The following is a 27,752-nucleotide window of genomic DNA, read 5'->3' on the forward strand; positions in this document are numbered from 1 at the left end:
AAGCTCGTGCGCAGCAACGAAGACCCAACACAGCCAAAAATAAATTAATTAATTAATTAATTTTTTTAAAAAAGAAAGGAACAGAGAACTATAAAAGCAGCAAGAAAACAACTAACAAAATTTTTAAATGCTTATGAAGCTTACTACAAAATATTATATTAATGCAAAGCTAAAATTTGGGTTTCTCCTTGTTAAATGGTATACTGGTTTTAGAAATTAAACTGGTCATTTATCTGGAATATAGTATGTATTACTTAAATATATTGTGTTTTTAATGAAAAAAATAAACTAAAATAAAATAAAATGTAGAAAATAAGTGAATTGGTGAGGATGTGTAAAAACTAGAATTCTCATATATTGCTGGTGGGAATGTAAAACTGTTCAACCACTGTGGAAAACAATTTGGCAAAAAAGCTAAACATGAAATTACCATATGATCCAGCAATTTTAGGTATAGACCTAAAAGAATTAAAAACAGGTACTTAAACAAGTATATGTACATACATAGCAGCACAATTCAAAACAGCCAAAAGGAAGAAACAGCCCAAATGTCCATCAACAGATGGATAAACAAATTGTGATCTATACATACACTGGATCAGCCATCAAAGGAAGGAAATCCTGACGCAGACTATGACATGAATGAACCTTGCAAACATTATGCTCAGTGAAATAAGCCAGACAGACACAAAAGGACAAATATTGCATGATTTCACTTATATGAGGCACCTAGAGTAGTCAGATTCATAGAGACAGAAAGTAGAGTAGAGGTTGCTAAGGGCTGGGGGAGGGGAGGCGAGTTATTGTTCAACAGGGACAGAGTTGATCTCAGCAATGATGAAAGTTTTGGGTACAGATCGTGGTGATGGGTATACAGCATTGTGAATGTATTTAATGCCACTGAATTGTCCCCTTACAAATGGCTAAAATGATAAATATTAACACACAGTCCCCAAACTGTCATTAGTCTGCAGCACAGGCCAGTTGTCGATGTTCTGAAGACACCATGTAAGATCCCACCAGCGAGGGTGACCGGGAGCGCTCATCACATTATACATTTGTAGGTTCCTCAAGAGGGACTCGGCATGTCTAGTTTCTCCAAGAAATGAGAAATGAATCAAAGACTGCCCAAGCCCAAGAACAGCCCTCAGGAGTGTGCCTGCCGAGAACTAAGGCTGCATATGACGGTCCTGGCAGTAGGACACCAGCATCAGCCAAGGCCTTGATGTCTCTGGGCACAAGTGCCCAGTCCAGACGGGTCGGTTCTCAGCTAAGACGCCTGAAGAGGGAAGCAACGTCTAGATTCATGACCAACAACTGAGAAATCCCATTAAGAATCAACAGGCTAATTGTTAACATCAAAAACCAATATTTAATAAATAAACAAGTAATCAAGAAGTAACAGTTGAGAAAACAAAATTATTTTTTATTTAGAAGCATTGAGCGCAGAGAGGGAGGAGTGTTCTTCCCATGACACTGATTATAATGTCGAAGGGAGAACTCATACCACATGGATTTGTTTTTAAATTTGTGACAAATAAGAACAAAGTAAGTCGGAAAAGAAAAAAAAAACCTTAAATTTCCTCCTTGCCAAATATTATAAAAAATTTCACCAATGATAAATCCTGAACAATAATTAGACAAACTGAGCAATGGGGTGAGGGGGCATGGTGGGTTCAGAGTGCCCACTGGAGGTGGGTGCTGAGCATGGGGTCCTCCTAAATAACGACTGGGGTTTACGGAGGTGCCTCAGAAATAGTGTTCAAATATAACCTCGATGAGGACTTCCCTGGTGGTGCACTGGTTAAGAATCCACCTGCCAATGCAAGGCACACGGGTCGATCCCTGGCCTGGGAAGATCCCATATGCCAAGGAGCAACTAAGCCCATGCGCCACAACTACTGAGCCTGTGCTCTAGAGACCGTGCTCTGCAACAAGAGAAGCCACCACAGTGAGAAGCCCGCGCACTGAAACGAAGACCCAACGCAGCCCAAAATAAAAAATAAAATAAAATAAACTCATTAAAAAATATATATATAACCTCTATGATGTAAAATTTTAAGTAGCTATTTGAAGACTAGATTTTTTTTTAATTTATTAATTTATTTATTTATTTTTGGCTGTGTTGGGTCTTTGTTGCTGCACGTGGGCTTTCTCTAGTTGCGGCAATCGGGGGCTACTCTTTGTTGTGCTGGGTGGGCTTCTCATTGTCGTGGCTTCTCTTGTTGCAGCGCACAGGTGTGCTTCTCACTGTCGTGGCTTCTCTTGTTGTGGCGCACGGGCTCTAGGCGCACGGGCTTCAGTAGTTGTGGCACGTGGGCTCAGTAGTTGTGGCTTGCGAGCTCTAGAGCTCAAGCTCAGTAGTTGTGGTGCATGGGTTTAGTTGCTCTGCGGCATGTGGGATCTTCCCGGGCCAGGGCTCGAACCCGTGTCCCTTGCATTGGCGGGCAGATTCTTAACCACTGCGCCACCAGGGAAGTCCCTGAAGACTAGTTTATACTTGGGACTTCCCTGGCGGTCCAGTGGTTAATACTACATGCTGCCAATGCAGGGGGTGTGGGTTCGATCCCTGGTCAGGGAACTAAGATCCCACATGCCACACAGTGTAGTCAGAAAAAAAAAAAAATATATATATATATATATATATACACACACACACATCTTTTAATATACATATATAGTACAACTCAACATCAAAAAAAAAAACAAAAACCAAACAACATGATTTAAAAATACGCAGGAAAATACTGAACCACTATGCTGTACACCTGAAACTGTACAGCAGTACAGCAGTATTATATTACAATATAATATTGTAAATCAACTATACTTTCATTTAAAAAAAAGAAAAGAAAGGACTTCCCTGGTGGTCCGGTGGTTAAGAATCTGCCTTGCAATGCATCGGGGAACTAAGATCCCACATGCCACAGGGCAACTAAGCCTGAGTGCCACAACTAGAGAGAAGCTCACGACAACAACAAAGAGCCCATGCACCGCAACAAAAGATCCTGCGTGCCGCAACTAATACCTGATGCAGCCAATTAATAACTATTTTTTAAATAAAAAAATAAAAATTAGGGCTTCCCTGGTGGCGCAGTGGTTGAGAATCTGCCTGTCAATGCAGGGGACACAGGTTCGAGCCCTGGTCTGGGAAGATCCCACATGCCACGGAGCAGCTAGGCCCGTGAGCCACAACTACTGAGCCTGCGCGTCTGGAGCCTGTGTTCCGCAATAAGAGAGCCCGCGATAGTGAGAGGCTCACGCATCGCGATGAAGAGTGGCCCCCACTCGCCGCAACTAGAGAAAGCCCTAGCACAGAAACGAAGACCCAACACAGCCAAAAGTAAATAAATAAATAAATATTGAAAAATAAAAATTAAAAAAGAAAAAGGAAAAAATGTGCAAAAGTACTGAATAAACATTTTTCCCAAAAAAAGACATACGATGGCCAACAGGCAACTGAAAAGACACTCAACATCATTAATCATCAGGGAAATGCAAATCAAAACCACACTATCACCTCACACCTGTCAGAATGACTATTATCAAAAAGACAACAGTTATAAAGCAGAAACTAACACACCATTGTAAAGCAATTATACTCCAATAAAGATGTTAAAAAAAAAAAAGACAAGAAATAACAAGTGTTGGTGAGGATATGGAGAAAATGGAACCCTCATGCACTGTTGGTGGAAATGTAAATTGGCACAGCAAGTATGGAAAACAGTATGGAGGTTCCTCGAGAAATGAAAAATAGAACATATGATGCAGGAATTACACTTGGGGGTATCTTTCGGAGGGAAACAAAATTATTTATTTAAAAAATTTAAATTGAAGTATAGTTGTATACTTTAGCATGTCTGTGTGCAGGCTGCACTTGTGTCTTCTCATCATCTTGTTATTTGGGAGTTTAGCTGTTTTCTTCATCAGCAGCCCATTTCATTAGCCTCAAGAAACTGGCTTTCCTCAGCTTCTTAAGAATATTAAACAGAGACCCAACAGCTTCCTGAAATGCCCTCTCAGCCCTCACAGTGCCCCTACCCTTTGTTTTCCTTCTACCTCACTGGTTGCTGGTTTTAAAAGAGAATTTGTTAATTTCTAAGTATTTAACCCTTTTAAAAAAACATTTTAGAGATAGCCTCATCCACCAGAGGGCAGACAGCAGAAGCAAGAAGAACTACAATCCTGCAGCCTGTGGAACAAAAACCACATTCACAGAAAGATAGACACGATGTAAAGGCAGAGGGCTATGTACCAGATGAAGGAACAAGAAAAAACCCCAGAAAAAAAACTAAATGAAGTGGAGATAGGCAACCTTCCAGAAAAAGAATTCAGAATAATGATAATGAAGATGATCCAGGACCTCGGAAAAAGAATGGAGGCAAAGATCAAGAAGATGCAAGAAATGTTTAACAAACACCTAGAAGAATTAAAGAACAAATAGAGATGAACAATACAATAACTGAAATGAAAAATACACTAGAAGGAATCAATAGCAGAATAACTGAGGCAGAAAAACGGATAAGTGACCTGGAAGACAGAATGGTGGAATTCACTGCTGCGGAACAGAATAAAGAAAAAAGAATGAAAAGAAATGAAGACAGCCTAAGATACCTCTGGGACAACATTAAATGCAACAACATTCGCATTATAGGGGTCCCAGAAGGAGAAGAGAGAGAGAAAGGACCCGAGAAAATATTTGAAGAGATTTTAGCTGAAAACTTCCCTAACATGGGAAAGGAAATAGCCACCAAAGTCCAGGAAGCGCAGAGAGTCCCATACAGGATAAACCCAAGGAGAAACACGCCGAGACACATAGTAATCAAATTGGCAAAAATTAAAGGCAAAGAATAATTATTGAAAGCAGCAAGGGAAAAACGACAAATAACATACAAGGGAACTCCCATAAGGTTAACAGCTGATTTCTCAGCAGAAACTCTACAAGCCAGAAGGGAATGGCATGATATACTTAAAGTGATGAAAGGGAAGAACCTACAACCAAGATCACTCTACCCGGCAAGGATCTCATTCAGATTCAATGAAGAAATCAAAAGCTTTACAGACAAGCAAAAACTAAGAGAATTCAGCACCACCAAACCAGCTCTACAACAAATGCTAAAGGAACTTCTCTAAGTGGGAAACACAAGAGAACAAAAGGACCTACAAAAACAAACCCAAAACAACTAAGAAAATGGTCATAGGAACATATATATCGATAATTACCTTAAACGTGAATGGATTAAATGCTCCAACCAAAAGACACAGGCTTGCTGAATGGATACAAAAACAAGACCCATATATATGCTGTCTACAAGAGACCCACTTCAGACCTAGGGACACATACAGACTGAAAGTGAGGGGATGGAAAAAGATATTCCATGCAAATGGAAATCAAAAGAAAGCGGGAGTAGCAATACTCATATCAGATAAAATAGACTTTAAAATAAAAAATGTTACAAGAGACAAGGAAGGGCACTACATAATGATCAAGGGATCAAACCAAGAAGATATAACAATTATAAATATATATGCACCCAACATAGGAGCACCTCAATACATAAGGCAACTGCTAACAGCTATAAAAGAGGAAATCGACAGTAACACAATAATAGTGGGGGACTTTAACACCTCACTTACACCAATGGACAGATCATCCAAACAGAAAATTAATAAGGAAACACAAGCTTTAAATGACACAATAGACCAGATAGATTTAATTGATATTTATAGGACATTCCATCCAAAAACAGCAGATTACACTTTCTTCTCAAATGTGCATGGAACATTCTCCAGGATAGATCACATCTTGGGTTACAAATCAAGCCTCAGTAAATTTAAGAAAACTGAAATCATATCAAGCATCTTTTCTGACCACAACGCTATGAGATTAGAAATGAATTACAGGGGAAAAAACGTAAAAAACACAAAAACAAAGAAACAAAAAAACACAAACACATGGAATCTAAACAATACGTTACTAAATAACCAAGAGATCACTGGAGAAATCAAAGAGGAAATCAAAAAATACCTAGAGACAAATGACAATGAAAACACGACGATCCAAAATCTATGGGATGCAGCAAAAGCAGTTCTAAGAGGGAAGTTTATAGCTATACAAGCCTACCTCAAGAAACAAGAAACATCTCAAATAAACAATCTAACATTACACTTAAAGGAACTAGAAAAAGAAGAACAAACAAAACCCAAAGTTAGCAGAAGGAAAGAAATCATAAAGATCAGAGCGGAAATAAATGAAATAGAAACAAAGAAAACAATAGCAAAGATCAATAAAACTAAAAGCTGGTTTTGTGAGAAGATAAACAAAATTGATAAACCATTAGTCAGACTAATCAAGAAAAAGAGGGAGAGGACTCAAATCAATAAAATTAGAAATGACAAAGGAGAAGTTACAACAGACACTGCAGAAATACAAAGGATCCTAACAGACTACTACAAGCAACTCTATGCCAACAAAATGGACAACCTGGAAGAAATGGACAAATTCTTAGAAAGGTATAACCTTTCAAGACTGAACCAGGAAGAAATAGAAAATATGAACAGACCAATCACAAGTAATGAAATTGAAACTGTGATTAAAAATCTTCCAACAAACGAAAGTCCAGGACCAGATGGCTTCACAGGTGAATTCTATCAAACATTTAGAGAAGAGCTAACACCCATCCTTCTCAAACTCTTCCAAAAAATTGCAGAGGAAGGAACACTCCAAAACCAATTCTATGAGGCCAGCATCACCCTGATACCAAAACCAGACAAAGACACTACAAAAAACGAAAATTACAGACCAATATCACTGATGAATATAGATGCAAAACTCCTCAACAAAATACTAGCAAACAGAATCCAACAACACATTAAAAGGATCATCCACCACGATCAAGTGGGACTTATCCCAGGGATGCAAGGATTCTTCAATATATGCAAATCAATCAATGTGATACACCATATTAACAAATTGAAGAATAAAAACCATATGATCATCTCAATTGATGCAGAAAAAACTTTTGACAAAATTCGACACCCATTTATGATAAAAACTTTCCAGAAAGTAGGCATAGAGGGAACCTACCTCAACATAATAAAGGCCATATACGACAAACCCACAGCAAACATCATTCTCAATGGTGAAAAACTGAAAGCATTTCCTCTAAGATCAGGAATGAGACAAGGATGTCCACTCTCACCACTATTATTCAACATAGTCTTGGAAGTCCTAGCCACAGCAATCAGAGAAGAAAAAGAAATAAAAGGAATACAAATTGGAAAAGAAGAAACAAAACTGTCACTGTTTGCAGATGACATGATACTATACATAGAGAATCCTACAGATGCCACCAGAAAACTACTAGAGCTAATCAATGAATTTGGTAAAATTGCAGGATACAAAATTAATGCACAGAAATCTCTTGCATTCCTATATACTAATGATGAAAAATCTGAAAGAGAAATTAAGGAAACACTCCCATTTAGCATTGCAACAAAAAGAATAAAATACCTAGGAATAAACCTACGTGAGGAGGTAAAAGACCTGTATGCAGAAAACTATAAGACACTGATGAAAGAAATCAAAGATGATACCAACAGATGGAGAGATATATGATGTTCTTGGATTGGAAGAATCAATATTGTGAAAATGACTACACTATCCAAAGCAATCTACAGATTCAATGCAATCCCTATCACATTACCAATGGCATTTTTTACCGAACTAAAACAAAAAATCTTAAAATTTGTATGGAGACACAAAAGACCCTGAACAGCCAAAGCAGTCTTGAGGGAAAAAAGCGGAGCTGGAAGAATGAGACTCCCTGACTTCAGACGATACTACAAAGCTACAGTAATCAAGACAGTATGGTACTGGCACAAAAACAGAAATATAGATCAGTGGTACAGGATAGAAAGCCCAGAGATAAACCCACTCACATATGGTCACCTAATTTACGACAAAGGAGGAAAGAACATACAATGGAGAAAAGACAGCCTCTTCAATAAATGGTGCTGGGAAAACTGGACAGCTACATGTAAAAGAATGAAATTGGAACACTCCCTAACACCATACACAAAAATAAACTCAAAATGGATTAGAGACCTAAATGTAAGACTGGACACTATAAAACTCTAAGAGGAAAATATAGGAAGAACACTCTTTGACATAAATCACAGCAAGATCTTTTTTTATCCACCTCCTAGAGTAATGGAAATAAAAACAAAAATAAACAAATGGGACCTAATGAAACTTCAAAGCTTTTGCACAGCAAAGGAAACCATAAACAAGACCATAAGACAACCCTCAGAATGGGAGAAAATATTTGCAAACAAATCAACAGACAAAGGATTAACCTCCAAAATATATAAACAGCTCCTGCAGCTCAATATTAAAAAAAAAAAAAAAACCCAATCCAAAAATGCGCAGAAGACCTAAATGGACATTTCTCCAAAGAAGACATACAGATGGCCAAGAAGCACATGAAAAGCTGCTCAACATCACTAATTATTAGAGAAATGCAAATAAAAACTACAATGAGGTATCACCTCACACCAGTTAGAATGAGCATTATGAGAAAATCTACAAATGACAAATGCTGGAGAGGGTGTGGAGAAAAGGTAACCCTCTTGCACTGTTGGTGGGAAGGTAAATTGGTACAGCCACTATGGAGAGCAGTATAGAGGTTCCTTAAAAAACTAGAAGTAGAATTACCATATGACCCAGCAATCCCACTACTGGGCATGTACCCTGGGAAAACCATAATTCAAAAAGACACATGCACCCCAATGTTCATTGCAGCACTATTTACAATAGCCAGGTCATGGAAGCAACCTAAATGCTCATCGACAGACGAATGGATAAAGATGTGGTACATATATACAATGGAATATTACTCAGCCATAAAAAGGAACGAAATTGGGTCATTTGTAGAGACGTGGATGAATCTAGAGACTGTCATACAGAGTGAAGTAAATCAGAAAGAGAAAATCAAATATCGTATATTAACGCATATATGTGGAACCTAGAAAAATGGTACAGATGAACAGGTTTGCAGGGCAGAAATAGAGACACAGATGTAGAGAACAAACGTATGGACACCAAGGGGGGAAAGCATCCGTGGGGTGGGGTGGTGGTGGGATGAATCGGGAGATTGGGATTGACATGTATACACTGATGTGTATAAAATGGATGACTAATAAGAACCTGCTGTATAAAAAAATAAATAAAATTCAAAAATTCAAAAAAAACATTTTACTGTTTGCTAAGAATTATTTTGAATTGTGATCAAATCATGTGTCCTATTATATCTCTTTATGCAACTCGTATGGGCTTTTTTTTTAAATTGAAGTAGAGTTGAGTTACAATGTTGTGTCAATCTCTGCTGTGCAGCAGTGACTCAGTTATACACACAGAGACACTTTTTTTTCATATTCTTTTCCATTATGGTTTATCACAGGATATTGAATGTAGTTCCCTGTGCTATACAGTAGGACCTTGTTGTCTATCCATCCTATATATAATAGTTTACATCTGCTAATTGTATGGACTTTTTTGTGGCCCAGTACATGATTATTTTCTGCAAATATTCCATGGGTTTAAATAGATGCAAAGTTCTCTCCCTACACATAACAATTAAATCAAGCTTGATTTCTCTTTTCTCGCACTTGTTTTTTGTCTGCATATCTGTCCATTTCCGGAATGGGTGTATTGAAGCCTGGGGAAGGGTGAGGGCAGAGTTCTGGTCTGTGGCACGGCCTGCAGGACGCCTGCCATAGCCATGGACTCCAAGGAGGAGAGGCGGGGGAGGGGAGAGGCGGGGGAGGGGAGGGGCGGAGCCAGGTGGGACGGTCCGTCTGGTTGCCTGGAGGCGCGACCTGGACACAATGGGGTCTGGGAGCTGGGCCGGGCAGGGGCAGGAATCCAGACACCCCACCCTGCCTTCCCAGCCAGGAGACACAGGAGCAGGTCAGTGCATCAACTTCGGGGGCCCCCCTCCGGCACCAGGTCCCCCACGCCGCTCCCTCGCCCCGGTATCCTCCCCCAATGTCCCTAAAATATCCCAGTTCTCCAGAACCCCGGGGAATTCCTCTCCCGCAGTGTTGAGTCCAAACTTGGAGCGTGCACATACACCTCCACTGAACTCATTTTGGGGGTGGGGGACGAGAGACGGCCTCGAAGCTCTGTCCCTGCCCCGCGCCCCTCTGGAGCCGGAAAAGCTACCGTTTGTTTCCCTGGTACTTGGGATGGGCGCGGGCCCCGCCCCGGAGTCCGGCCCGTCTGGAGGGGATAGGGAGTGCGGTCCCGCGAGTCAGGGTGGAGGGGCCGGGGCCGCCACCTTGTGTCCGCAGGTGTTGCCGGCAGCAAGAGCTCCCACCGTACCATGGGCTCGGAAGTCTGGGTCGGCCCGTGGCGGCCGCACCGGCCCCGCGGCCCCATCGCAGCGCTCTACAGTGGCCCGGGGCCCAAGTACAAGCTGCCAGCCAGCACCGGTACCAGCGGCGGGCCGGGGGAGGGAGGCAGGCAGGGGCTAACCCTAACCCTAACCCTAACCCTGGTGATGCTGGGGCGCCCCGCAGGTTACATTCTGCACGACCCGTCGCGGCCCCGCGCCCCCGCCTTCACCTTCGGCGCACGCCTCCCCACGCAGCAGACTTCGCGCGGCCCCGGGCCAGGTCACCTGGTGCCCGCTCGCATGACCGTGCGCGGCCGCGACGGCGCCCCCGCCTACTCCATCTTGGGCCGCCCGCGCCACGCAGCGCCCTTCCTCACTCCTGGACCGGGTCAGGACCCTGGGACCCCGGCCTCCCCAACGCCGAGCCGCCTCCAGGGACGCCCACTCGGGAACCCCCCCACTGAGCCCGAGTCCCCCTCGGGCACCCTAACACTCCAAATTCGGTTCCCCCATCTCCGGATCTCAAAAAAGCTCCAAGCCTCACCGGGCTTTGACAAATCGTGGCTCGAATTCCCCCTAATCCCTGGACTCCAGCCCGGGCACCCATCAGGTCCCCAATGCAGTTCCGGCCCACACCCCGGTCCGCCCCGCAGGCAGGTACTTCCCGGAGCGAGCGGGGAACGCGGCGTACCCCAGCGCGCCTCGGCACACCATCGCTCCCCGAAACTGGGGCCTCCGTGCGGAGTCGCAGACCCCAGGTGAGCCCAGGAAGGCCCACCCTGCACTGGCTGCGGAGGGGAGACCGGCCGGTCCTCAAAGACCCACCCTCGCTGGCTCCCCCAGGCCCCGGGACCTACACTGTGCCCTCGCTCCTGGGCCCGCGCGTCGTCGGTAAAGTTTCGGCCCCGATTTGCTCCATCTACGGCCGCAGCGCGGTGGGCAGCTTCTGCGAGGACCTCAGTAAGGTGGGGAAGGGGCTGCCCGCACCGCGCGGCGAGGGGTCAGCGGTCGACGGGCCTGGAAGCCGGACAGAGTGCCCCTCCCGCCCTCCCGCAGACCCCCGGGCCCTGCGCCTACCCTGTGGTGAGCCCTGGGATCTACAAGCCCCGGGCCCCCCAGTTCTCGATGCTGGCGCGGACTTCGCTCCCCCAAGGCAACAGCCTGAATCCCGGGCCTGCAGCCTACAACGTGGACCAGGTGCTCTGCAGTTCTGCGTCAAGGGTCAGAGACGGGGTAAAGGGGTCCGGGTCGGGATCGAGGGTCTGAGGTGCGAGGTTGGGACCCGGGAGCCCTGCGCCGGCCGGCAGCGCCCGGCCAGCGACGTCTCCTGGGTCCGCAGCACCGGAAGCCTCGCGGCTGGAGCTTCGGGATCCGGCACTCGGACTACCTGGCCCCGATGGTGATCGACGTGGATGACTGACCAGCCGGGCGGGCGCTGCCCCACGAATGTTTCTTAAAACCTCTGGAGCCAGCAGCCTGTCGGCCTCTCTGTGCTTGCGGCGAGGCGGGCGGGCAAAACGGGCAGGTGGGCGGACCCGCGAAGTCCCGGACTTCTCGAGCTCCCGCAGGCCCTCGTGATTGGCCAGGACAGAAGTGAGCCGGGTCGTCCTGCCCCTCCGAGGCGGCGATTGGCCTAAAACCCCGCCTGTCGGGAGGCCCCGCCCCTCCGCGGCCCCGGCCAGGCGCGCAGTCCCACTGTTCCCACCCTGTGGCCTCCCGCGAGACGGGACGGAAGCCGTTTGGGATTCGAAGAGGACCGGCGAGCGCCGCTGTGCAGGACAGGTACGGCCCCGGATCAAGTTGTGAGACCGAGACGTGAGAGCCAGACACGGAGACATGCACACGGGCGACACAGACACGGGACTGAGGGGCGGACACGGGAGAGAAACGAGAACGGGGTCGGGACAAGGGCAGTTGGCCTCAGTGACACGGACACAGGGCGGCGACAGGTTCCAGATGTGTGTCGCAGCCCGGAGTCGTGGCGGCCCCACCTACCCCTGTCGCACCTGCTGATCTCTCCCGGCGCGGGAGCCAGAGCCCAAGCAGCTGCCGGGGCTGATCCGCCTGAAGCAGGGGTACATCAGAGGCTTCGTGCGCGCTGTGCTGGGCCGGACGCGCAGGGCGCACACATCCGTGCGTGAGGACGGCTGGCTGCCCCTGACCCCGACCCAGAGGTCAGGCCCAGAGACTGCCTGCCCCCAGGGACGCCACAGCGCCCCACCACTGTCACTGACACTGAGGATAACCCATTGCTGTGGGAACGCCCCCTTTGTGCTGTCTACACCACCTTACCCGTGCCTAGGGGCCATGCTCTTGGCCATCTGGCGAAGCATGAATCTGGAGGAGACCGCGGCCCTGGCCAAGTCTGGGCAGCAGCTGGAGTGGCCAGAAGCCTGGTGCCAATAGCTTGGGGACAAACATGCCCTGAGGCAGAGTCCTGGCACCTGCCCTGGCTGCCTGTGGCTGCAAGGTTAGAAGACACCTCCTCTCCAGACCAGAACCTCTGACCTCAAAAAGGCCAGCAGCCACAGGCAGCTCCTAACCTCACGCCTGACCCAGACAGAGCCCCCAGAGGCAGGGCCCAGGCTTCTCACCCCCAGGACAGAACTTAGATCTCCCTTCCCGTCAGCCCCCAATAACAGGACCAAATCATCCAGCTGCCCCTTCCCCTTCGGTTCCCAAGGGAAGAGCTGTGTACTGCTCTCCGTCCATCCCCCAGACTTGTACCCCCAGCAATAGGTACCAGCCTCCTCCCCCCACTGACACCCCCCATCCCAAACCAGGACAATTTATTTTCCATTCCCTCTCCAGCTGAGCCCTAACCAAGGAAGGTGAGGAAAAATGTGGGGGTGGGGAGGTGACTGTGCAGGTGAACAGCATCCTTGCCTAGCATGTACCAATAGTCAGCAGACGTGGTCTGGGGCACGTGGGGGGGGCACCTTGGGTAAACTGGAGTCTATTCATGGATTCACTGTCACCCAGAGCATGTATAGGCGGGCCACTGATTGGTCATTGATCTGGGTTATTGATAGAAACATTGGCCAGAATCTCTGAAGGATCACTAGGGAGGATACTGATCAGTTATTCTTGGGTCATTGGGCTTTGGTCAAGATCATCAACGGAAATTTGATTGGAGTCATTAATATGGACTTGGTCAAAATAACTGATGGGCCTCTGATCAATCATTAATGGGCCATAGGACATTGATCCATATCTTTGATGGGTCATTAGTGAGGACTTATCGGAATTGTTCACGTCACTGGTCATTATTTTGGACATTTGTCAAGGTTGCTGATGAGTCCTTGGTCAGGGTCAGTGATGCGATCACTGATCAGAGGCCACTGAGGGTCACTGGGAGTCCTGATGCAGGGGAGGTTGGCCAGATGCAAGGGCCGCCAGGGCAAGTGAGCTGCTGTATTGTGGGTCAGAGCAGGAAGCTTGTTCCTACAGACGGAATCCTGCATGAAGCAAGAGATGTGACGGCCACTGTTGACAGCCTGCCACTCGTCACGTGTGACCTGACCCCAGACTCCAGGGTCCACCTCCTGCATGTTAAAGACCCCTGACCTATGAACACACACAACCACAGGTGATCTGACCCAAACCCAGGGTCAGTGTACCACATCACAGGATGCCTGACCACCCACTCAAGAAGGTGACCTGACTGATGCACCTGTCATCCCATCACATAGGGGACTTGACCTTCCATGCTCAGGGTCCCTGACCCCTCATGACTGACCCGAGAGTCAGCAACCCCCGCATCTCAGAGGAAGCTGCAGGATCTCCATCACCTTAGCCTCCCCCACACAGCCTTCATCCTCAGTAAGAAGGCAGTGGACAGCCTGTCTGCTCTGATGGTAGGCAGGAAGTTCAGAGAGGCCGCAGTCCCCCCCAGCCAGGCACAGGCCCCGGAGCGCCTGGAGCCTGTGTGGCCTCTCCATAGGGGTCCCCATGTGGCTATGGCATGTCTGTTGGCGTGGATCTCCTTATGTGGCCCCAACCTCCCGTTCATAACTCCAGCAGCCTTGGTCCTCAAGGTGAGCCCTGTCTCACCCTGCCTCTGCCGGGACCGGCCTCACCGCTGGCAGTCCCCCCCCCCACCCCACTTCTTCAACACTCACCCAGTGACCTTATCCGAGCAAGGCTGACCTGGCCTCGGGTCTGGGGAAACCTTCACGGCCCTCCCGCCCAGACCCGGTGCAAGGTCTTCCTGACCCCCACCGCTGAAGTCAGGCACGCTGCCGCTTCACGTCTCCCCCGCCCCCTCACTCCAGAGGAACTGGCAACCAAGGGTGCATCAGGGGCTGGAGTTTGACTGCACGCGAGACGCGGGGAGGGTCCACACTGAACCGTGTCTCCGCAGGTTGGCATGGGGCAGCCGCTCTGACAGCCAGGGACAACCCCGCCGTAGGCCACGCCTTGGAGTGGAGGAAGCGCTGCTGTGCTTGGACGGCCTGGGGCCACCGGGCCTGCGGACCCGGTCACCCATCACCAGGTTCGGTGAGGGGACAGGGAAAGGGGCACCCGCTCTGGCTCAGCCCTACGCCCAGAGACCCCCCTCCCCTCCTGAGCCCGGCTCCTCACTCCCCGCCCCACCGCGCGCGCAGGCCGACACGCAGCAACGAAGCCCGAGAGGCGCGCAGCCATGCGGGTGCCTGGTGCGCCGGGGCCGTAAGCGAGAGAGCGATTAGAGCTGGCAACTAGGGACAGCGCCGAGCAAGGAGCCGCCGCCGCGGGGGGGCGGGACCGCAGGGAAGCCCCGCCTCCAACACGTGACCTCTGGTGGACCCGCCACCTTCGGCGCACGCGCACGGCCCAGCGCCGGCCAGCTCCATGCCAGTCTGCGCGAGCGCGGCGCCGTTGACGCATGCGTGCTAGCGTGGGGCGAGGTGGATGGCTTCCGCAGCTTCCCAGGTCGCGTCCCCAGACTCCTGGCACCGACCCCGGCGCGCCGGGGGCCTGGAAGACCGGCCCGCGAGGCGCGTTCCGGGAGGGCGCCCTGAACGGGGCTCCCGGAGGAAAGGGGCCTCCTGTAGAGGGGCCCTGGAAACGTTCGCAGGCTGCCTCCGTTTGCAGGTCCATCTCGTGCACCGCTTAGAACAGTTTGTAAAGGAGGAAGCTGGTGTGAACAGGGTAAGGGACGTATCCAAGGTCGTCCAGCCCAGGAACCGTCGGACGGGGCGGAGGCCGGACGTTTAGGGGTCTTCCAGAGGGTCCTCCCAGCAGCAGCTTAACAGGTGAGGCGGGGGCGGGGTCCTAAGACCTCCGCCTAGCAAACCTCCAGAAGGCCCTGAGAAAGGCACAGAGGACACCGAAGCAACAGCAGGGCGTGGGCCACGAGCTCAGAGCTGCTGTCGGGTACCCGGCTGTGAAGAGAGTGGGCTCGAGGCAAGTGGAAACCTTGTTTCTCTTCCAGGGTGACTGCCGGCCGGAAGGTTCTACGTAAGAGGGGTTCGGGGTGGGGGAGAAGGCGCTGCAGGCTGCGGTGGGGGTGGCACAGGATTTCCGCGGGGCTGGGGGCCAAAGCACCACGGTTGAAGCGGCCTCAGAGGGGAGAGGCTGCAAAAGGGCCGGAGGAGTCAGTCTTGGGGAGGTTGCAGCCAGAGACTCACCTACCTCCTTTCAAGAAATGGGAGTTTATTGCAAACAGATAAATATGCTCAGGAATCCGGGCGAGGCATGCGCTTGGAATGCTCTTGGTCAGCTCAGACGCTCAGGTGCAGGCGAGGGCTGGGTTGGTTAGAGCTGCAGGCCCAGGACCGGGGGCACGGTCCCGGTGGGATGCGATAGACTGAGACTCTCAGGCTAAAGGATAGGAGGAACGGGGGTGGACGCTTGATGACACCTAAGCTGGAGTTTGAGGTTTCAGAGGTGAAGCAGTTCTGATCCCAGGTGAGCAGCTGCTGATAGCAGAGCCTGTGTAGGGCTGGTCCTTCAGATGGCAGCAAACATCTCCAGAATGATGGGGTATGACCCGGGAAGCCGAGGCACCTTCTGGCTCCTGACACCCTTGCTCTTTTCCAGGAGCGTTAGGCCATGCTGTTGCTGGCTCAGGCACCCAAGGCTTGGCACAGGCTCTTTCAGCTCAAGCCTCCAGCCCTCCCTAGGACCCCAGGAGGAGAGGCCCAGCACGTGAGGTACCGGCTCCTATCAAGGCAGGGCCCTGCAGAGACAGGAAGGCAGGACCAGCCCCAGGGCCCTGGGCTACGAACTAGGTTGCTGATCACAGCCTTGATTGGGGCTGGGCTGGGCGGGGCCTGGCTGGCCATGAGGGCCGAGAAGGAGCAGCGGCAGCAGCGACGACGGACAGAGGCCCTGCGCCAGGCTGCCGTGGGCCAGGGTGACTTCAGCCTGCTGGATCACCGGGGCCAGGCTCGCTGCAAAGCCGATTTCCGGGGCCAGTGGGTGCTGATGTACTTCGGCTTCACTCACTGCCCGGACATCTGCCCCGAGGAACTGGAGAAGCTGGTGCAGGTGGTCCGGCAGCTGGAGGCGGAGCCTGCCCTGCCCCCCGTGCAGCCCATCTTCATTACCGTGGACCCCGAGCGGGATGACGTGGCGGCCATGGCCCGCTATGTGCAGGACTTCCACCCCAGGCTGCTGGGCCTGACCGGCTCTGCTGAGCAGGTTGCCCAGGTGAGCCGCAGCTACCGCGTGTACTACAGCGCCGGCCCCAAGGACGAGGACCAGGATTACATCGTGGACCATTCCATCGCCATCTACCTGCTCAGCCCTGACGGCCTCTTCACAGACTACTACGGCAGGGCCAGGTCGGCCGAGCAGGTCGCAGACAGCGTGCGGCGCCACATGGCTGCCTTCCGCAGCGTCCTGCGCTGAGCTGGTCATTAAAAGGATGTGGTGGAGCTGTGTGTGCCTGAGATCTATACCAGCAGCCCCTGGAGGCCACGGCAGGAAAGGGGCTGGAGACGTGGTTGCTTCCTGGGGTGCAGAGGCTGGACAGCCCTTTCCTCCACACGGAACAGTTCTGTAAAGGTTTTTTAAAGGGATTGGCGGGATGGCAACACTTTATTGGGCTGGGCGAGCCAGGAAGCAAAGTGGAGTGAGCAGATGCATGCCCGGCACCTGCGGGGGACAGGGCTCCAGGGCCCAACCCCGGTCTCAGTGCTCTCCACTCAGGGCTGGACCATGGAGGGGGCAGCATAGGTCTGGAAGCGCTTGTGGGCCCGCTGGTACGTGAGCAGTCTCAGGGACATGGTATCCACCGCCGCCTCTAGCCCAGGCTGCTGGGTGATCTCCACTGTGTAGTCGTTAGCCTGTAGAGACAGATCGTCAGCAGAGACCAGGGACCGCTTCCCTCCCAGGCTCCCAGGCCCACTCACCAGCTGCAGGGAGGCCAGCATGGAACGACACACCTCAAAGGCAGGCTGGCCAGCCACCAACTCCGCAAAGGGACACCACTGGTTGAGTTGGCTGAACCTTGAGACTACCTGGTCCCCGTAAGTGTGGATGTCAAAGGGCACATGCTGCTCCTGCAAGGGGGAGGGGCAGGTCCTGGGGCTGGCCCAAGGCAGGCAGCAGGAGGCTCCAGCCCTCCACCAGAGGCCCTGGCCCGGCCCACCTCACCTGCTCCTGGAGCAGGGGCTGGATGACGTCCTCCCAGTCCCTGATGCGCTGGCTCAGCTCTGTCTCCTGGACGAACTTCTGCGAGGTGGCGATGAAGAGCTCCTGGAGGAGGAGCAGGGGCTATTGCCTCTGTGCAGGGCCCACCGCCCGGCTCCTCCACCCGCTCTGACCTGGGCCTACCACGTTCCTCCGGACCAGCTCCTCGTAGCTTAGGGACGCCGGCATGGCTTCTGCTTCTGGAAAAGGGCAGCCGTGAGGTGCTGCGGCCGTGAGCCTCACCTTCTCCTTCCTCCCCTCAGGGTCCCCTGGCCAGCAGCCCGCTCCCAGACCTACCCAGGTCTGCGTCTTCCCCAGGCTCGGCCCCCTCAGGCTCTGCGTACTCCTCGGGCTCTAGAAAGTCACCTGCTGGGAGGGGAGGACCTGAGTAGAAGGCAGGTTAGCCCACAGCCAGCGCTGAGCCCCGACCCGGCCTGCCCCCCGTAGGCACCCACCTGCCGCTCCCAGGTCCTCCAGGGAGTCCTCCAGCCGGTCCTCCTCCGCAGGCCACGGTTCCTCCTGAGCCCTCGGCCGCCACCGCTCAGCCGCCTGCGCAAAGAGAGCATCTGAGGGGCACTGCCTCTCCCACCAGGGGCCGAGTGGGGTCCAGGCGGTGGCCGGTACTTGCCTCCCTCCTCTGCAGCTTCCGGAGGGTCTCCAGCTGCTCCCTCACGTGCCTCCAGTACAGCACCTCCATGTCTGCACACGAAAGCCTTGTGAGAAGGGCTCCCTCATCCTGCCCAGGGCCACCCGAGTCCGCCCAGGCTGAGGGGAGGTGGCAGAGCACGGTGCCATCATCCCTCAGAAGAGCCCACGAGGCCCCGGCCTCACCTGCAAAGGAAGGGCCCTTTCGCCGGGGCCTCCTGCTGTCAGCGTGGTCAGCATCTGCAAGAGGACTGGGTCAGCAGGCGCCAAGCCAAGTCCCACAGCCACAGCCGGGCCCCCGGGCCCCCGGGCCCTGGCCCAGCCCCCAGGCCCACGCACAGGCAGCCAGGTACCACTGGTGGAAGTCCTGCAGCTTGACAGCACCCTTCCTCTTACGCTTCTGTCCTGGAGCCTCCTCCACACAGGGGGGCACGGAGTAGGGCCTACCTGGGGGCAAACAGACGGTCTCGGAGCACAACCATGGCCCAGGGCAGATCACCGTGCCCACGGGCCCTGGAGCCCCAGCCTCCACTCAAGCCAGGTGAGCCCAGCCCCGGATGCCCAGGGGCAGTGCCCCTCCCCCAGTTACCTTTCCTGAAGGGCTTAGAGTCCAGGGAGTCGAAGGGGTCCAGGCCCTGCCAGGGGTCTGGGGTCTCCTGAGCACAGAGCACAAGCAGACACAGGAGAGTGGAGGACATGCACCCTCCCCCCAGTCGAGAGACATAGGGAGGGAGGTGCCCTGGGGCTGCAGAAGAGAGGTCCAGTTCTGGGGAAGAAGATTGCTCAAAAGACAGCCACTGCAGAGGGGCCTCAAGCATACCCTCCCTGCTGGGGGTCCAGGCCCCACCACCCCTCACCTTCAGCCGGGACGCAGGCTCCAGGGCCTCCCTTCGCTCCCGTAGTGCACACCTCCTGGGCTGGGCTGCACTCTGCAAAGAAACGCCGAGGGTTCCCCTCTCCTCCTCCACCCAAGGCTCCAGGCACCCCAGCAGCCCTGCTCTGGGGCCAGACGCCAAGAACCCTGCAGGGACCTTCTCTGGGGGCAGGAAGTTCAAATAGTTTAATGACTAAAAAGTAAAACAAAAGTTCTAGGAAAAACTTTAGGAGAACATACAAATCAGTAAACTAGTGGTCACGGGGTACTTTTTCTTCTTTAAAAAACAGAGAAAAAATAATAGAACGATGTGATATCCATGTATCTACCAGGCAAAATTGACAAATGTTAATATTTTTTCCTATATGTGTCAGGATTTTTTCTTATAAAAAAAGATTTCTTAGCTCTAGGCTGGATCATAGAGCTGACCCTCGGGGGTGAGGGAGGCCGCCTGTCCACTCGTGCCAGCCTGGCCTTGGGAGAGTCAGCTCCGGAGACCAGCTGCCATTCTGGGTAGTAACCTTGAGCACCAGCCGCCCCCGTCTGAGAGCAGCAGCTGCTCTGCTCGGAGAGGGGAGAGACGTGAAAGCTGCTGCCCAAAAGGGCAGGGTGCAGGGCCAGGTCTAGGGCTGGCTGGGGGACGCACCCACTGCCCTGGTGTGCAAGGACCAGAGAGGGGGCAGAGACCAGGGGACTGCCTTCCCTGTGTAAGCGAGACTGTCCCCGCCAGGGCTGAGGGCTAGAGCTTTGCAGGCCGGATGGTGGGTCCCACCTGCTCTGGGCTCCTGGGCTCCCGCGGCTCCATCGGGACCTCAGGGGCTGAGGCCTCGGGGGGCTCTGCTGCCCCCTCTGTATCCTCTTCCTCACCCCCACCTCCGGGCACTGGGCCTTCTGGAGTGGTGCCTGGGCAGGGAAGGAAGAGACCAGTCAGCCCCGAGGAGCCTGAAGACCAGACAGCAGAAGGGGGGCTGCCCCTCCGGGATGAGGGGCCGACCCAAGGAGAACCTGAGAGGCCATCCCCCTCTCAGCTCCGTTTGTTAGAACCAGAGGATGCGGCAGGGCATTTTACACTCTCGTCATACTGCTGCTCTGTTTGGTTCATTTTATTTCTTAGTAATTTTTCTCTTGAAATGCTGCCACCTCTGTCTGCCCAGAGAGGAGGGGGTGGGCCCAAACCTCAGAGCCCCAGAATGGTCAGAGGGTGGTCACTGAACCAAGACAGCACAGAGGCCTGCTCCCCACGCCTCACCCCTCCACAGGCTGTACAGCGGTGGGCAGGCTGGGGTGGCTGAGTGCAGGGCCCCATCCCCCCCCCACCCTGCGGCTCCACCTGGCCGCTCGCTCCTCACCTGGCTCCTGGGAGATGCTGAGCCCCGGGACCGGACTCCTACACGCAGAGACTTCCATTGGCTGCTCCTCAGCCCTCCCGGCCTCTGGGAAAGACGGGGGATTGAACGGGGTCAGCCCCGCTTCCCCCACAGAAGGCCCCTTCCTTCCCACCAACATCCGAGCCCTCACCCTTCTGGTTCCTCGGCAGCAGTGCCCCCATGGGGGACATGCCCACCGGCTCCAACATGAAGGCTCCTCTGGGGTGGGGGGTGCACGTATTCATCCTAAAATCCTTCCGGCTGGCCAGGACCTCCCCCCGACAGCTGTGCTGGCAAAAACACAGGTGCTACAGTGACCCTTCCCCAGCACACCCCACCCTCCACCCACCAGGCTCGGGCCCGCACCTGTACAGGGGGTTACTATTCTTCTCCGTCTCATCAGGGGCTACCAGGGCCATGGGCAGGAGGGGGACGATGAGGGTCTCCTGAACAGAGGCCAAGAGTGGGTGAACCATGAGAACCCACGTGGCATGACACCACCTTCCAACACCGCCATCAGCTAAGCGCAGGAGAGGGGCACTCACACTGGGGGCCTGGTCACTCCTCAGATCCACGTTAGCGCGGGAATCAGAGAGGTCATCCAACGACAGGAACTGCGGGGGAATGGAGAGCTCAGGAGGGTGCCTGGCAAGCACAGGGGGCAGTGCCAGGCACCCAGGAAACCTCACCTCATACTCCACTTCCTGGGGGGCCCTGGAGCCGGCATCCCCAATGGGCCCGTCTTCCCGCTCACAGGAGAGCTGCTTGGCCCGCCTGAGAGACAATCAGTGCAAGGGCATCACAGGAGGCCATGGGGCCTCCCGAGCTGCATGCAGGCCCCACCTCCAGTACTCACTTCTTGCCAGAGATGAAATCAAGAGCCTGGTAGACCAGCGAGTAGAGATATTCCACCTGGCAACCAGAAGCGGGCAGTGAGGATGCAGAAAGGAGGGGCCCTCCCCAGAGCCTTTCGAACTAGTCGTCCGAGTACACGGAGAAGCCCAGATGTCCTCTCCAAAGCCCCCAGCACAATTCCTGCCAACGTGGCTGCCAAACGTACTTGTCCAATCAAACCAGTATGTTTCCCCAGAATCACCTAGCAGCCGAAGCTCCCACTCCTCCTCCTGCCCCCTCCCGCCATGCCGCAGCAGGTGCGGCCACCTCCACACTGTGACCCCGCCCTGGGCCCCACGCAGCCCTGCCTGCCTTCACTGCTGGTACACCAACCGGCCTGCCTGCAGCCCGCGTCCCTGCTGCTCCAACCAGGGCCCAACCTGCAGGAGCACCTGGGGGCCTCTGCCAGCCCGTCGCAGCTCCAGCCACAACCTGTGGGGCCCCAGCGTTAAGGTGAGGGTTGGGATCTTCCAGACACCACAAAGCACCCAGCAGGAGGGTGCATACACGCGCTGCCCCTGGGCCATTTCCTCTGGGGTGACAGCGCCCGGTAGAAGACAGCGGTGAGCAGAACAGATGGTGGCCCCTGGTCGCATGGATCCCACTCACCAGGAATAAGAAACGTTAACTTTCTTAGTGTTTGTCGCATACACAGGACTGTGCTTCATGCTTCGTCTCATTTACTCTGTCTGAATTAGGTGGCATCACTATTCTCATTGTACACGAGATAAACTGAGACTCAGAGAATCAAAGTAACCTCCATCAGTAGTGGGTCCAGGACTTGCACCAGGGATGTAGAAATCCAGTGCTGCACCATCTAATACAGCAGCGGTGAGCCACAGGTGGCGCTATCAATTTAAATGTAATTAAAAGTTAATAAAACGCAAGATGCCTCAGTCACGCCTGCCACATTTCAAGGGCTCAGGAGCCGCACGTATTGGACAGCACAGATCACAGAACGTTCCCATCAGCTCGGAAGGTACGGCTGGACGGCACTGACTACAGCCAACACTCCCCTCACACCTTCCAGACTTCACGCTAACATTTTGCTACACCTGCTTTATCACATATCTACCCGTCTACATATTTGTCTATCGGTCCACCTTAGGGTTTGTGCTTTCAAAGTTAGTTGCAGATATTCCTTCTTAGGACAAATGCAGGACAAAAGAATCCAATTTAATTGGATCATCTAGGACAAAAACCAATGAAATCTCAGACCATCTTAATAACTTACAGTGCCCAGAGGTAGGTCCACGGTACCCTGCGCCAGTTACCCTGCATGTAGGTTACTCCCCCTCCTCTGTCTGGCTGGGACCCCGTTACTGAGCTCCTCAACACACTTCTTCTGAACCCTTAACCTCCGGTGCACTTTTTATTTTCCCCCCTCCCACTAAACCACCAATTTGGGATCAGTGCTGTGGTCCACTTTTCCATGCTCCTCCACTAGGGGACAGCTACTGCTGCTGGAGAAGAATTTCCAGCGTTTAATCTTCATTAGACTACCAATGCTTTCAATTAATCTTTTATTTTGCATTCCCCTCAGCAAATATTTTGAACTTTCACCAAACCTCACTCTCCAAATTTCCTATCCAGTAGCTGATTCTCAGTAGCTGACTTATATGCTCCATTGTGAAAATTGGGGCCGGCCTTAGGTGTGAACTCTGCAAACAGTTGGGCCCACCTTCTCTGCATCAGTGTTTCTCCCTGCAGTCTCCTGAGATGAGTCGTCTTTTCTTTTTTTCTTCTGGTTCTTTGTTTCATCCATTTTCCTCTCCCAGCTCCCCTTTCCCCTCCCCCCACCCGGCTGGCCACCCCAGCTCCGTGGTTTTCAATCCTGGTTGTCAGAGGGTAGTTCAGAAAATCCTGCGACCTGCCTGCCTCTCCGCCCCACCACCCGGGGATCTTGATTTAATCAGTCTGGGTTAGGCCGAGGCACTGGTGATTAACTGGAGTGTAGCCTGGGTTGAGAGCCACCGATTTAGTATTTGCCCAATCTCTTTCCGTCCCTTTACAATAAAATGTCTTTCTTTCTTTTTCTTCTTCTTTTTTTTTTTTTTTGGCCACATTGCACGGCATGTGGGATCTTAGTTCCCCAACCAGGAATCAAACCCATCCCCCCGGGAAGCGCGGAGTCCTAACCACAGGACCGCCAGGTAAGTCCCAACCCCGCAATTATTAAATCCAAGTTTGTTCTTCGGTGTTAAAAGGTGGCGAGGAATTGGGGGAGGAGGTGGGAGGCGCTGGTGAGCCTGCCACCTGCCCCGGCAGGACAGCAGACCTCGGTCCCACGAGACACTACAACAGCAAGACCAGTAGCCGGAGGGGCCCACCTTCTTACTGTAGACACACGCGGAGCCCTGGATCAGCAGTGCCGCCTCAATGAAGTTCATTGTGGTTTTGCCTTCGTCAAAAGAAATGCAGATCTGGTCCAGCTGCAAGACACAAGGCAGGGCAGTGGGAAGTCTATGCACCCTTCTCGCCGGCAGTCCACCCGCCACCCCAGCTTCTCCCAGTGCCACTGGCCCAAAGTACCCATCACCACAAGCAGCCCCTCAGAACGACAGCTCTGGCTCTGCTTAGGGCTCACCGGTTGTGCAATTTTTTAGAGGCAAAAGACAGGTCTTTGTGATTTTCCCTACTTCCTGTAACCTCTGAGACCTAGTGTTTTGGAAGAGGGAGGCCCCTAGAGTGGATCATCCACAAACGGCCAGAGCTACACACCACCTCCTCTCCGGAGGTGCTCACACCTCACCCATCCTAGTCGGGGCCAACTCAGCCAGACTCCAGCAGGAAGACCCCCACCCCGAGAGAAGGGCCGAGGACCCTCAGGGGTGGGGGAGACAGAGACAAAACGCTGGGGTCTCAATCCTTGGAGCAGAAAAGTCAGGAAACACTTCCAAGTACATCCTCCTCCTTCCTCTGCAACCACCAACCCCGCAGCCCCTCATGAGCCCCAATTCCTACCACCCCTTAAATCTGTGTCCACCAACCATATGCCAACAGTCCCCAAGCCCACCTAGACCAGCTCTCTCTCCTAAGCTGCAGAACTGTGTTTATAGCTGCCCACTAGGTATGTCCACCAAGACATCCAAAGTCCCCAGACTCTATCTCCATACTTAACTCAGGATCTTCCCCACGACCCGGCGCCTCAGGGAACAGTACTCTGAAGCCTCCACGTGGTTTTCAAGCCCTTTGCCTTTGCTCTCCATCTGCCTGGAACGTCCAGCCCCAGCGCGCTCAGACTGACCTCTCCAGCAGTCTCCCTAGGACGTGCCTCGGGCCTCGCCACCGTTAGGGTGGTCTTGTCACACTGAGTCTCTCCTCCCCCAGCAGACCATGAGCCACACTAGGGCAATTCCAGCTCAGCGCCCGGCACCGGCGTTCAATACATGTCTGATGAACAAGGGGGGACAACGGAGCTACGCCTGAAGACAGACCGATGCTCCCCAGACAGATGAAGGGAATGGCATTTTAGGAAGAACAAAGGCACCCACGCAAAGGCAGTTAGCAGACACAGGTTTCAACGGTTTAGGAAGATGAGTACTACGCAAACATGTCCACAGCAGAGGGTGTGCTGGGGAATAAGGCGAGATGTTAGGTACCACAGTGGCACAACAAAGGGGGAGAGTCTGAGAGGAGCCACCATAGCACCACTTCTGCTAATTCCTGAAAGACAGAGGAAGTGTGTGAAGAGGACAGCAACATCAAATGTGTTTAGAAAAAAAAAGAAAGAATGTTCTGGTAGCTATGTGGAAAATGAAAGGAGGAGAAAGACAAAACTAGAGGCAGAGAAATCAGAACTTCAGGGGGCAGAGAAGGTTTGGAAAAGCAGACACGTGAAGCAGGAGGGGAGCTGACCAAGCAAGTAGGTTTACCAAGCATCCACAAGCACCCTGCTCAGTGTGGAAGCCTGAACCCACAGCAGCCCCACCTAGCATAGCTCTCTGAATGTTCTCAGGAGACTCTATGTCTAAGCAGAGGCCAATTGCCAGATCAAGTGTCCATTTCACAAACATTTATCCTGCACCTACTATGTGCCAGGCATTCTATTAAGCAAAGGGGAGAGAGCATGAACATAGTCCCTGCCCTCACAGAATTTACATTCTAGGGCGGAAACAGACCATAAACAAGTTAGAGAATAGCTTACGATGAACATTCTAAAATACAGAAGGTACTATGACAGAGAACTATTTTAGACATGGTGATCAGCTGATATTTCAACTGAGAGATACAGGATGAGAAAGAATTAGTCATAAAAAGAACTAGGCAAAGAATTTTTGCCATTGAGTGCAGAAAATATAAAGACTCTCAGCGAAGAATGAATTTGGGTGTTGTTGACTGACAGGTTCAAAAGAACAGGTGGAGAAGAGCCTGCCACAAGGCTAAGACAGTGGGCAGGGCCAGGTTCAGAGAAGGAAATGTGGCTTTTCTTCTGGGAGCAATGGAAAGCCACTGAGGGGTTTCAGGCAGGGCAGTGCTGCAGCCTGATTTTAATTTTTAAGCATCACACTTGCTGCTGGGCGGAGCATGAATTGGATGGGGCCAAAAGCAACAGTAGGGAGGCCAGGAAGGAAGGTTTTAGCATGAATGGGAGCCAAATTGTGGCCTGGATCAGAGAAAATGGAAAATAGATGAACTGAAGTGAAATTCTGGTGGCATGGGAGAATTCACGGGTGAACTGGTGTGGAGTGTGGGGTTTCAATAGCTCTTAGCGTTCACCTTGGTTGAACAGTAGTGCCACATACCACGATCAGGAAGGCTGGGATTTGAGCAGGAAAACAAAGAGCTCCCCTTTATAATATATTAAACCTGAGTTGCCTGTGTGAAATCTACTAAGTGGAATGTCAAGATGAGCAGCTGGGTACACAAAATAGATTCCGAAAAAAGACCTGGAATGGAAATATAAATCGAGGGAGGGGGGAATAAATAAATAAACCTAGGAGTTGTTCTCATACAAGTGATACTTAAAATCATGGAAATAAATTAAATGGCTTAGGGGAAATGCGTAAAAAGATGGCTCAGGCCACACCCTGAGGAGCTCAACACTGAGACTGGATAGGAGAGAAAAAGTAGGTAACGAAATCGGAAGAAAATCAGAACACCAAAACCTGTTTCAAAAAAGAGGACGTGGTCAACCCACCAAATGCTGCTGAGTTGAATAAGATGACACTTCTGGTGACCCTTGGATTTGGTAAGAGGGATATCGTTATTGATCAAGGCAAGAGCAGTCCAAGCGGGCTGAGGAGTGAAAGTGAAGTGCAGAAACGGAGCGGACAGCTCCTTAACGACGTCTAGACACAGCTGTCAAATACGGGAAAAAGGTTAAATGCTGACGAGATGGAACATGTCAGTAGCTTGAAACTGGTTTGAAAATCTAACATCAGATATCCCTCTTACATCGTGATCCAGACCTCTCACACACCCACACGTGCACACAAATCGTAATCTACTCTATTAGAGAAAAATGCTGGTCGCCACTCACTAAATCGATTTCAAGGCTCACTAACGGGTAGTTACAGGAGCTGTAAGGACAACTCCAGGCTAATCTAATAAAGGATGATTTCGAGGGGCAGAGACGGGGCTGGGATAAAAGAAACGAGCCTGAGGACGAGTGCGATCAGAGCGCCAGACGGACACACAGCAGGAGGCGGCGGGGCCCCCGGCAGCCCCTGCCCCGCGCCACTCCCCGGGGGCCGCCCTCACCTCCTCAAGATATTCGCCCAGCTGGGCCGCCACATCCACCTCCCAGTTCTTGGTGAGGTCGCGGATGGGCTGCAGGAGGTGAGCGAAGCGCGCCTCCACGTCCTCCATGTCCGGGAGGGGCCGGGTCGGCCCGGGGACCGCAGGGCCGGCTTCGAGTGGCCCAGTGTGCTCAGCCCGCCGCTAGTTCTGGCGCCATTTTACTGTTCCCGCCCAGGAAAATACGTAGCGCGCAGCGACGCGCGCACATCTCTG

General features: G+C 52.2%; 3 protein-coding genes across 9 annotated transcripts; 2 read left to right on the forward strand and 1 right to left on the reverse strand.

Annotated features, from left to right (window-relative positions):
• Positions 1-10,385: 10,385 nt before the first annotated feature.
• On the forward strand, positions 10,386-11,939 carry CIMAP1B (ciliary microtubule associated protein 1B). 3 transcript variants are annotated; one of them, XM_007189254.3, is made up of 6 exons: positions 10,386-10,494; positions 10,582-10,785; positions 11,051-11,155; positions 11,241-11,362; positions 11,454-11,618; positions 11,737-11,939. In XM_007189254.3, exons 1-6 carry the CDS (start codon positions 10,386-10,388, stop codon positions 11,815-11,817), a joined length of 786 nt encoding a protein of 261 aa, XP_007189316.1. In that variant the 3' UTR covers positions 11,818-11,939. The 3 variants fall into 3 exon arrangements, with proteins under 3 accessions (XP_007189316.1, XP_007189317.1, XP_007189319.2); XM_007189255.3 differs by having other exon boundaries at positions 11,454-11,594; XM_007189257.3 differs by having other exon boundaries at positions 11,241-11,357; positions 11,454-11,594.
• Positions 11,940-15,957: 4,018 nt separating this feature from the next.
• NCAPH2 (non-SMC condensin II complex subunit H2) lies at positions 15,958-27,731 on the reverse strand. Of its 5 annotated transcripts, none has more exons than XM_007189263.3 (20): positions 27,501-27,728; positions 24,128-24,229; positions 21,760-21,815; positions 21,593-21,677; positions 21,449-21,517; positions 21,270-21,349; positions 21,055-21,188; positions 20,886-20,969; positions 20,309-20,439; positions 19,520-19,591; positions 19,252-19,318; positions 19,002-19,109; positions 18,849-18,902; positions 18,646-18,716; positions 18,473-18,566; positions 18,315-18,401; positions 18,162-18,217; positions 17,982-18,083; positions 17,738-17,887; positions 15,958-17,671 (listed from the first exon to the last, which is right to left on the reverse strand). In XM_007189263.3, exons 1-20 carry the CDS (start codon positions 27,606-27,608, stop codon positions 17,531-17,533), a joined length of 1,851 nt encoding a protein of 616 aa, XP_007189325.1. In that variant the 5' UTR covers positions 27,609-27,728; the 3' UTR covers positions 15,958-17,530. The 5 variants fall into 5 exon arrangements, with proteins under 5 accessions (XP_007189325.1, XP_007189326.1, XP_007189327.1 ...); XM_007189264.3 differs by having other exon boundaries at positions 15,959-17,671; positions 18,315-18,386; XM_007189265.3 differs by having other exon boundaries at positions 15,960-17,671; positions 18,315-18,383.
• On the forward strand, positions 16,434-17,260 carry LOC103013012 (protein SCO2 homolog, mitochondrial). The gene has a single exon (XM_028168262.2). It carries the CDS (start codon positions 16,434-16,436, stop codon positions 17,232-17,234), a length of 801 nt encoding a protein of 266 aa, XP_028024063.1. The 3' UTR covers positions 17,235-17,260.
• Positions 27,732-27,752: the final 21 nt, after the last annotated feature.

This window comes from Balaenoptera acutorostrata, chromosome 11, assembly GCF_949987535.1.
Source record: "Balaenoptera acutorostrata chromosome 11, mBalAcu1.1, whole genome shotgun sequence".
NCBI lineage: Eukaryota > Metazoa > Chordata > Mammalia > Artiodactyla > Balaenopteridae > Balaenoptera > Balaenoptera acutorostrata.